Source organism: Ruditapes philippinarum, unplaced genomic scaffold, assembly GCF_026571515.1.
Source record: "Ruditapes philippinarum isolate M1 unplaced genomic scaffold, ASM2657151v2 ctg2298_1_1_1_1, whole genome shotgun sequence".
Classification (NCBI taxonomy): Eukaryota; Metazoa; Mollusca; class Bivalvia; order Venerida; family Veneridae; genus Ruditapes; species Ruditapes philippinarum.
Genome location: NW_026867384.1, coordinates 213,684 through 225,541, shown reverse-complemented (window position 1 = coordinate 225,541; position 11,858 = coordinate 213,684). Strand labels below are relative to the sequence as shown.

Sequence of the window (11,858 nt, the reverse complement as noted above, 5' to 3'; positions counted from 1 at the left end):
AACAACAAAAAAAGAAGAAGAAAAAAGAAGCTAAACGTCTGTTTTATTGGTATGTAAAGTTGTCTACTCAGCATTTACTACCCTATATTTATAAACATTGATGAGACCTAAAACAGACATACTTTCAGTCCCCATAGAAGTCCGACGTTTTAGCTCAGTTGTTGCCGAGAACTGGCATGACCACTAAAAGGGTCAAACAATGCCTAAAATTTGGGTACAAAGCCGGGGCCGCTGGACGGCAATTGCCAAGTTCATGTTAGTCCATCACATAAGCCAAACCTAACACTGAGACTCTCGGACAAAGATGGGTTTATTCGCATTTGCATTTTAAATGCGAGATACAATGCCCCAATTGCTCTCTCGGGAAAGACCGTCATTCTGCACCTTCATAAGTAGCAACTGCTGTATCAATATAATTATTAAGAATGATGATAGTGTGAAAATTGTGACTAGGTTCAGTGAATGCTTTGGCCTGTTAAGTTTTTCATTACATTTCCATATATCAAAAATACCGCGTTATATTATACAGGTTATATATATATTATACACGCGAAGATATTTTAAAATCTCCTTTCAGCAATAATGTCAGTAAATTAATTAATGATAGATAGATAGTTATAACTTTGCATGGAACTTGCTTGATGACTCGTCGCAATATTTTGCCGACTACAATGAATAATAACAACTTATACAAGAATCTGGCGATTCTTTTAAATAAATGCATACAATTAAGATGGAATATTACACTCTGCCTTTTCAACACGGCAAAGTAATTCTCTGCAGCAATCAATTGATTAATATGCCATGAGAAATTTGTATTTCTTTCGACGATCTTTGAGAAATTACACCAATTTGTTGCTTGTTTTCTGATTAAATTAAAGATGAGAACAAAAATAAAACATACAAGGCGGGGTTGGCAGAACGTAGCCCCCTACTCAATCCAACCACACCAGCAGGGTACCCCGAAGGCACCTAACCAAAACCATAAGAGGACACAAAAGGGCCAATGTGGGAAATAAAGGGTCAATGCTCGGGGAATATCTTGGCCAATAATCGGTGCTGAACCAGGCACCTGAAGCTTTTTGTAACTTCCCTCCGCTGAATCTGTATAAGATATCGCAATATAGATCATTTAAAAAGATATTAATAAATACTGAACAGCATGTTATGATTTTTTTATATACAGTTTAAATATGATAAAAAATAAAGTAGGCCTATATGAATATATATTGCCCCGACCACATAACCCCCCTCTGTTTTTATCACGTTTTTAGAACTTTCAGCGCATGTTATTTTGTCGGAACACAGGATTGATTTGTACGGATGGGCGTATACAGGAGTTCCCCTAGTTACGCCCCTGTTAAAATAGTGAAACTACATTTTCTAGTGTCTCAAATCATTTTGTATACATTGCTTGAATTTTGTATACATTGCTTGCATTTTGTATACATTGCTTGCATTTTTTATACAGAGTTATAGCTACATTTTTTACATTTGCTATAATAGGAACATCACTTCCGCGCAGTCCGATCAGGATCCATGCTGTTCGCTATCAGTATCATATAGTTTTTCCCATATAAATGTTTATTTGAAAGCCCTTTAGTTAAAACTTTGTTATGCAAATACAAATTGATCTGATTCATCTGTAACATATTATGATTGTTACAGATAGAAATATAAACCTTTATTAATTTTGTTGTTGTCCTAATGATGTTTATTTAAAATCTTACAAAAATACCAAGAATTTACAGTTATATTCTAAAATTGTCCATATTTAAATATTAAGCAAAAAAATCAGTATAAAGTTTAACTTTAATTTTCATTTTATTGTTATGGTCCTTTATTGCTCAGTAAGAAAGTAAAATATATACATCTATACAATGATTTGCAGAATGAGTAAAATAAGTTTCCGCCAAAAGTTTACAGAACATTCAACATCAATTACATTACCATAAAAAGGTTTATAAATACAATATATGAGAGCCACATACAGGTGTATACGCATGTATTCAAAGGGATTTGAGTTCTGACCACTGCAAGTGTTTGTTTGTTTTGCTTAATATTTAAATATTAAAGTTAAACTTTTTACTATCAAAAATCAGTATAAAGTTTAACTTTAATTATTCTGAGCAATAAAGGACCATTACAATAAAATAAACATTAAAGTTAAACTCTGTACTGATTATTGATAGGATAAAATATCCTGGTCAAAATTTACCACTGCACCAACATGTGCATATGGAAAAAGGCAAAAGCAGCACAAATGAAACAGGAAGTTCCAAGAGAGGGAATTTACAAATCTGTCAACAGCATTAAAATTCATTTCCTAGTTTTAAGTTATTAGTTGTATTTAAATTCAAACTATCTTAAACAGTGCAATAAATTATTTGTTTTAAAGAAATCACATTAAGACAGAGGCAGATAGAAGAGAGCATAACTTCTTGAAACTATGCAAACAATCAAATTTTGGTTGAAAGATTCCTACAACAAAACCCACAATGAAGTTACCGTCAGAGAGATAGAAATATGGTTAATCATCTGTTAGATTTATTATACTACGATATCCTAAGTGTAGGTTTGATACTTTAACTTGTAATAATCATTAAAGCATGATCTTTTTGTTTAAGGAAGGATTAAATTTGTCTTAAGTTATCTTGCCCAAGACTTGGGATTTTGATGATCAAGCAAGTCTAAGGTCATTGATTTTTAATTTGTCACAATGTATTGATTCCTTCTTTGTGTTGACATCTCAAAATGATATATTAAATAAATTTATAGATCTTCATTAAAGAAACAGTTGTATAATTATACAGAATTTATTTCTTCAAAAGTTCATATAAAAAAGTTGCATCATTTATGACACAAACCCCAAATTTTAATTGTTTCTGTACAATGAATCTCTGCAAAACTTTTCCTCCATTGAATGCAACATTGTGAAATACCAAATCATTTTGATTAATTTCAGCTGCAATTTGTGCTGTTTGAGTGGAATTTTTCAGTGTGTACAATTTGTAGAACAACAGGGCTCTTGTTGGCATTTTGAAAATGTGGCCAGGGTCCATGCAGGGGGGGGGGGGGGGGAATTTTGCACGATTTTCAAGTATTTTTCATTCAAGGGGGAAATTTTTTTTCCGGTAAGACTTGAAATTGTGCGACATGTTGGAATGCTAAAAACTGTCCGGAACGTTTTATTTATACATGTATATCCATACTTATTTCCAACTGCCGTTCGCGGAATACGTACTAATTTCCGGTTGCCGTTCACGGAATATGTATTCGCCAATCGGTGTTTTCTATGCCCGTTAGATATAAATTTCAAGAGATTTAAAGGGGGATTTTTTTAGGATTTAGAGGATAAAAAACACACTTTTTATCCCTCGCCGAAAATTTTCGGCGGAGGATATAGAAATAGTCTCCGGAGCATATCTCTAAAAGTATTTGAGTTATCAACTTGAAACTTCATAGGTGGATAGACCTCATTGAGGAGGAGTGCAGTGCACAAGAATGATAACTCTACCTTGCATGATTTTTGAATTATTGCCCTTTGTTATTTTTCAAAATTGATTTTTGTCCAGAGCATAACTCCAAAAGCCTATGAGATATTAACATGAAACTTCATAGGTGCATAGATCTCACTCAGGAGGTGTGCAGTGCACATGAATGATAACTCTACCTTTCATAATTTTTGAGTTATTGCCCTTTGTTATTTTTCATACCTAATTTTTCACCTGAGTGGAGCATAACTCAAAAAGTGTTTGAGATATCAACATGAAATGTCATAGGTGGATAGATCTTATTGAGGAGGAATGTTATATGTGGATAGACCTCATTGAGGAGGAGTGCAGTGCACAAGAATGATAACTCTACCTGGCATGATTTTTGAGTTATTGCCCTTTGTTATTTTTCAAAATTGATTTTTGTCCAGAGCATAACTCCAAAAGCCTATGAGATATTAACATGAAACTTCATAGGTGCATAGATCTCACTCAGGAGGTGTGCAGTGCACATGAATGATAACTCTACCTTTCATAATTTTTGAGTAATTGCCCTTTGTTATTTTTCATACACAATTTTTCACCTGAGTGGAGCATAACTCAAAAAGTGTTTGAGATATCAACATGAAATGTCATAGGTGGATAGATCTTATTGAGGAGGAATGTTGTGCGCAAGAATGATAACTCTTCCATATACAATTTTTGAGTTATTGCCCTTTGTTTTTTTTCATGCTATTTTGTCCAGAGCTTACATGTATCTCAAAAAGTATTTGAGGTATCAACTTGAAACTTCAAAGGTATATGGATCTCATTGAGGAGGAGTGCAGTGCTTAAGAATGATAACTCTTCCCTGCATTATTTTTGAGTTATTGCCCTTTGTTATTTTTCAAAATTAATTTTTGTCCACAGCATAACTCAAAAAGCCTTTGAGATATCAAAATGAAACTTCATAGGTGCATAGATCTCACTCAGGAGGTGTGCACTGCACATGAATGATAACTCTACCTTTCATAATTTTTGATTTATTGCCCTTTGTTATTTTTCATACTTAATATTTCAATTCAATTTTTTTCTCAAAAAGTATTTGAGGTATCAACTTGAAACTTCATAGGTGGATAGATTTTACTGAGGAAGGATGCAGCACACAAGAATGATAACCTACCCTGCATTATTTTTCAGTTATTGCCCTTTGTTATTTTCAGCCATCAGTATTCACATAGGTTTCAAATCTGTGATCACTATAGCCATCAGTTTTCATTACCAAAAGACCTCTTAAAATGAAATTATTCTGTTCTACTACATATACATTCTTCCAATGAGCAAACACATTCGGCGGGGGATGGCCATGTTGACATGGCTCTTGTTTGGTTGGGGAATGGGGCCGATATTCGGCCCCAAATTTTACCAAACAAGAGCCCTGAACAAGTATGAATTTTGAAACTATAAATTAAATAATAGTGCTTTCTGCTGCTACCGTGTCACCATGGAAATTGTTGTTATCTTACTAATCTGAATATAACAGCATTTCCGGTAAACATGACAGAATGACCTCAATCTTATAGTCTTTGAATGTTGATTTAAACTTTGATATCAATATGTACTTAAAATTAAAAATGCAGTACTGTAGTCAATATAAGAAAAATAAATTGATGAAAAAAGTATTTTTTATTATTACAATTAGCTCAAAATATAAAGTACCATTATGGTACCCAATATTATCAATATCTATAGATGAAAAACAAATTTTCTTTTTCACTCTTCAAGAATATTATGAATGTTTACTATAATATTAGGAAATCTCATTATTTTTATTATGTTTCTTTTCTTTTTACATGAATACCAAGTTTTTGTTTATGTAGTTAAGTCTTAAAATTTGGAATATTTTTAAAATTTCATTAAGAATGCCATTGTGTTTGTATTAAAGTCACTATTTTTTTATATTCAGACCATATTTGTTGAACATCATTGTTAGTACATTAAAAGAAGAATCTCGGTTAGTCAGTTAACTTCTTTGTTTAATAAAGATTATAATTTATACCTGAAGTATGAATGTGTTTTATATTGCTATTATTGTCTCTTCCTATAGTACATTGTTTTATAAAGTACAAATCGTGTATTGCATATAAGTTATTGTTTATTAAATCTATATTACAACTGAGCTATCCAAAAAAAATTTTCTTACTGATCTATGAAAATATGTTTAATTTAACAATAATAATTATAAAAAAATAAAAATAAAACTATATTAATTATTTAGTGTTACAGTAACTTAACAAATTAGCTTAACTGATGGATGAAAGATTAAGAAGCCTAAAGTTTAAATTGAATAAAAACTGTGAATGTTAACACGATGTTGTGCGAAGGATAGTTAAAAACTGTTTATATTTATATACTTTAATGTTTACCCAATAAATTTCTGATTGAAATGATTCCTTTTATTGCTGTACAGTGGATAAATAGTTTACAATGAGGCTGTATCAATGGATTTCTATATAGTATTGGAAGGAATTTGAAAAGAAATTCATCGTGTTATAAAGAGGCTCAGTTGAATAGAAGATGACGCCTATGAAAAGCAATATGCTGAAATATTTTTGATCAGCGAGAATGTTTGATAATGATTTGATCTATTGGCATATTGCGCTTTTATATTTATTGATTGAATTTTAAATACAGATAGAGTGAAAATTCAGTTTTGTGACATCACTATTTACTGTGCTTTATGCGGTAATATACATTATGTTTATCAATTTGTGTTATTGAATTTTCATTGTAAGGAAAAAAAATTAATTGTTAAAAATGACACTGGTGATGTAATGAATTAATGTGTTTATCTGTATTTAAAAAAAAAATTGTGGATTAAAATTGAATTGTGAATGATCGATGGATGAATTATAAAATTTAAAAAAAAAGTTGATTCTAGAAAATGGATTAAGAGCAAGTGAAAAAATATTAATGTTTTGAAAATATTTAATAAATTTCGTCAACTTTTTGTGTCTGGACAGACAAGAAAATCAACAAAAAATAACATTTGGGTACAATATAAAGTAAGTAGAACAAAGGGTTTTTATTATTATTTCAAAAATGTACCCCCAAAAAAAAGATAATAGCTCGACTATCAGCTGTTCAAAATATTATGTTTCAGAATGCCAAGATTTTGCATTTCTTTCTTTAAAACTAATTTTTTCTAAATGGCATGCATAGCGCTATTTATATATCAATTCTTGCCAATTAAATATAAAGGATTGTAAGGTTTTGACCCTTCAAATATCAATTGTTTTAACTTGGTTAAGCAGGGTGTCACCAGATTCATGCATTAACCACAAAAAATAACTAAAATGTATTACAATATGAAAAATAAAATTATTTAGCAAGTGATTTTTTCCTAGATTGTGTATATTTATAAATTCTTGATGTATTTTTTCTGAAATTTGACTTTCTAAAGCTTTGATTGCATGTAGTGATTTTTCATCTTATATAATAGATGCCTGTGAAAGGTCTATTCCCAATTGAAACTTTTTTTTAGAATTGTGCAGTTTTCCCATAAAATCGGAACTTACACCAGTTATTTTACTTTCCAAATTAGCTTTTTAGTGGTAGTTTTTCCCAAAATCAATTTACTGCGAAAAACAACTGTTATGTGCAGCTTTAATAATATGCATTATTACACCTATACATTATTATCACTTGGTACATTATAGGAATAGCCGGTCACAATGTCTATGATAATGGAGAGCCAGACACTACCCAATATAGAGGGTAAGGAAATGGAGTTTTCTATAGATGTAATGGATGCACAGTTTAACCATGAAGGGTGGTACTATCTGGTGATCACGCTTCATAACTCGTTCATTAAAGACTATAGTCAGGTAAGCAAACTTTATTGAGCTATTTTTTTTCTCAAATATGACGAAAAAGCCTCGCTTTAAACAAAAAAATATGTTGTACATTGAACCTTGTTTGCAAACATGTCCATGTGCACACTTATTGATAATATACAAATGTTTGACAATTTTTTTTGAACAATCTAAAAATCTTATGGAGCTCAATTCATCATAAATATTGTGACATCATGATTTGATGAATGAGGTCAGTTTTCAGTTTTGAAACTGATTATTTTATTTTGGACTTGGTGGTGGTGGTGTTGGTAGTTTTCACTCTGGATCACAGCAGTAAGCAACATTTAATTTACCAGAGCACAGTTCAGCCACCACATCGTTCCTGGCTGGGCAAGCTGTCAATCAGTTTACCAGTACTAGTTGCCTTCACTTTCGCAAGGAACTGATAATTTCTGTACATGTCAGAACCAAGGTACAGTGCAAATGACTGTAGAAAGGATTTCATGGTCAATCACAACAAAAGTGACCTGCACCATCTAGGAATTGAACACAGGGAACCTGATTTCACAGTCCATTTATTATTTTAGACTTGAAGCTATGTCACACCTTATAAACAAATCATATCTAGTTCTCTCTTGGTTAAGATTGTAATATAAAACCATTGTCCTATATGCTTTTTCTGAAATATTCCGGTTTGTTGCATAAGCAGAACTTTCAGGGCCAAAACACCGTTTTTGGGGATGGGGCCTCAGCCTTTTTCTTGGGGAAAATATACGTGACTTTGGCATACTTTGGGAAAAGGGGTATCAAATTTAACTCAAACTTTTAACAAGTTCTTCAAAATAGAAAAGCAAAAAGCACTGGGAAATACTAATAAGGCAGTAAAAGACCTTAATTCAACACCATCATTTAATTTTGTTCTAAATTCTATGGGAAATTTCAAAATACTGGGGAATTTTGAGGACCAAACTGGGGAAAAAAGAGGCTAGTTTGGTTGGGGAAGCAGCCTATATTCGGCCTCTACAAAGAAGGTTTTTTTGGCCCTGACTTTATTTCAATATTTGAAAATTGTGTGTTGAAAAATATGCTGTCTTACAGTCTAACTGAAATTGAGTTAAAATTTTATAAAGGATTGTTGTGAACAACGTAACAACAATATAGTGATAAATACAGTGTCACTTTAAAGAGTTTATGCAAACATAAATGCAGCATGTTGTATGCTTCCTAACATTTGCCTAGTAGCATTCAATCTCAGTAATAATGAGTTTGGAAAAATGATAAAGAAAAATATATTATAGGTTTGAAATGAAGTATGATAAAACATTTTTACTGATGCCACTCATTAAAAACCAAAAGTAATATCTTGGAAACTAAGTTCTTTTTCTAGTTGTGATCCTTTAAAGTTACTTTGCGAAAGAGAGAAAGATAGAGAGAGTTGCATTTATGGTGGATTGGTAAAGAACTTTGAACAGGGTAAGAATAGAAAAGAAAAATGCAAATTATTTTATTACATTTGTTTACTTATATTTCAGGTCAAGGTTATGAAAGGAACGGATGGGATCTGGGAATCAAAGAGACAGCTACGAACCGATTCTACAAAACAAGAGGAGAATGTTCCACTGAGTTATTTTAAAGATAGAAGATTCACATTTAGGTTCCCTAAAGGTATTAATTATATGTTTCTTTAGTCTACATTCCCATATAAATCAGTAAGAAGTAACCCTAATCATACCTATATGTTTTGTGGAATACAAAATATGTAAAAGCCCTGATGTGTATACTAATAACATGAAATACATGTACAAAATTTTGACATAATCTTAAAATATTGAGATAAATTACATTCTGTTTGTCTGTCTTGGATTATATAGCAATCAATTTTAGCTCATAAAATGAAATGTTTTGTGAAACATCAATTTTATTATTTTCATATAAATGATAGTTGTACCTTTAAGTATTATTTAATATATTTTGCTATGGATTACTAATAGATATTATGAAAATTTGGATGAATAATTACTATAACTCTCAGAAATTAACCTTTTATCCCCTGAAACCAAAAGTGATTGGCCTTTGCCACCAGTTTAGAGCCAGACCAGCTTGCACAACTGTGCAGTCAGACCAGACTTGTCCCTTACTGTTGTGGGTTCGAATCCTGACAGGGACTTTGGATTCTGTCATGTGAGAAAGCCATCCAGCTAGCTTACTGATATGTCTGTGGTTCTATTTAGGTGCCATTTTGTGCCTGAAATAATGCATGGAAGGGAAGCTAAAGGTCTTCCTCCAGTAGCAAAGCTGGAAAGTCACCATGTGACCTATACTGTGTTGGTGCAGCGTAAAACCCAACCAAAAATAACAAAAAACTATACTGTTGGCAGCTCATTTTTTAAATTTTGATATTTAAATCCCTTCAACTTTGAATGAACTGTTCCAAAATCAAAGCAGGATAAATTCCTTATGAAGTCTGCAGGTTAAGGGTCAAAAGCTTTTACCTAATATTATCATCATTTGACACTACATGACCCAACATGATGAAGGCTATGTGAAAAAAAAAAAGTTCAATATTCCCGTAAGTTTTTATTGAGTTCCTTATAGAGTTATGGAAATAATTCATCTGCTTTATGTGTCCAGAAAATCTCAACAATCTGTTTGGTTTGTAATTTTTATACCCCCAAAAACGAAGTTTGTGGGGGTATATAGGAGTCACCCGGTGGTCTGTTGGTCCGGCGGTCGGTCGGTCCAGACGTCCGTTGCATTTTCCTTGTCCGGAGCATAACTTGAAGACTAATGGTTGGAATTCAAAACAACTTCATACAATGGTCAAGCACATTGAGAGGAAGTGCAGTGCACAAGAACCATAACACTATCTAAAGTAATTACAGAGTTATTGCCCTTTGTTGCTTTTCCATTGCTTTTTTTTGTCCGGACCATAACTTGAAGACTAATAGTTTGAATTCAATATAACTACATACAATGGTCAAGCACATTGAGAGGAAGTGCAGTGCATAAGAACCATAACTCTATCTTGACTAATTACAAAGTTTTTGCCCTTTGTTACTTTTCCTTGTCCGGGGCATAACTTGAAAACAACTGGTTGGAATTCAAAACAACTTCATACAATTGTCAAACACAATAAGGGGAAGTGCAGTGCACAAAAACCATAACTCTATCTAAAGTAATTACAGAGTTATTGCCCTTTGTTACTTTTCCATTTATTTTTTTGTCCGGACCATAACTTGAAGACTAATGGTTGGAATTCAATATAACTACATACAATGGTCAAGCACATTGAGAGGAAGTGCAGTGCATGAGAACCATAACTCTATCTTGACTAATTACAGAGCTATTGCCCTTTGTTACTTTTCCTTGTCCGGGGCATAACTTGAAAACTACTGGTTGGAATTCAAAACAACTTCATACAATTGTCAAACACAATAAGAGGAAGTGCAGTGCACAAGAACCATAACTCTATCTAAAGTAATTACAGAGTTATTGCCCTTTGTTACTTTTCCATTGCCTTTTTTGTCCAGACCATAACTTGAAGACTAATGGTTAGAATTCAATATAACTTTATACAATGGTCAAGCACATTGAGAGAAAGTGCAGTGCACAAGAACCATAACTCCATCTTGACTAATTACAGAGTTATTGCCCTTTGTTACTTTTCCTTGTCCAGAGCATAACTTGAAAACTACTGTTTGGAATTCAATACAACTTCATACAGTTGTCAAGGACATTAAAAGGAAGTGCAGTGCACAAGAGCCATAACTCCATTTTGACAAAATACAGAGTTACTGCCCTTTGATACTTTTCCTTGTCATGAGCATAACTTAAAATGTACTGGTTGGAATTCAAAACAACTTCATACAATGGTCAAGCACAATAAGAGGAAGTGCAGTGCATAAGAACTATAACTCTATCTTCAGTATTTATAGAGTTATTGCCCTTTGTTCCTTTTCTTTGTCTTTCTGGACTTATTACAGAGTAATTCAATTAAACTTCATCAATGGCCAACCACATTGAAAGGAAATGCAACATATAAGAACCACAACTATCTTTAATTGCCCACAACCATAACTCTATATTTCAATTCTTTTACAAGGTATTCTGTTACAAGTAACATCTTCATTTCCGAAGCAGTCTTGTGGGGGGTATTAATCACATTTAGTGATAGTTCTAGTTTGAAAATGTTTTGATTTTATGAAATATTATAGTTTTATTGAAAAGATTTTACATACATACCACATTAAAATCAATTTGATCTTTGAATTTAATGATATTGCTTAGAAGGAAGTTAAGAAGAATATATATTTTTTTTTCTTCAAATTTTCCACTGAAAAATAATTGATTAATGACAATCTCCAAGCATTTTTTGGTAATTTTACTCTCAAACTATCTAGCCAATTATAGTTATGCTTGGATATTACATGTATAAAAATGTTGTATTTTACATGTAATTACATTTTTATTCCATTTTCAAGGAACAAAGGGCAAATTCTTTTACAACCAGATTACAGTAACACTGGAA

General features: G+C 32.1%; 1 protein-coding gene across 3 annotated transcripts in view; it reads left to right on the top strand.

Moving 5' to 3' along the window:
• Positions 1-2,336: 2,336 nt before the first annotated feature.
• LOC132735911 (coiled-coil domain-containing protein 33-like) overlaps positions 2,337-11,858 on the top strand; it is a 34,764-nt gene continuing 25,242 nt past the window's right edge. The window contains exons 1-3 of one of the 3 annotated variants that reach the window (XM_060722947.1): positions 2,337-2,571; positions 7,193-7,360; positions 8,863-8,995. In XM_060722947.1, coding sequence (XP_060578930.1) covers positions 7,208-7,360; positions 8,863-8,995 — 286 coding nt within the window. In that variant the 5' untranslated portion in view covers positions 2,337-2,571; positions 7,193-7,207. Of the gene's footprint in view, positions 2,572-5,798; positions 6,539-7,192; positions 7,361-8,862; positions 8,996-11,858 lie in introns of those variants that run through there. The other 2 variants (XM_060722946.1, XM_060722948.1) reach the window with 2 other exon arrangements.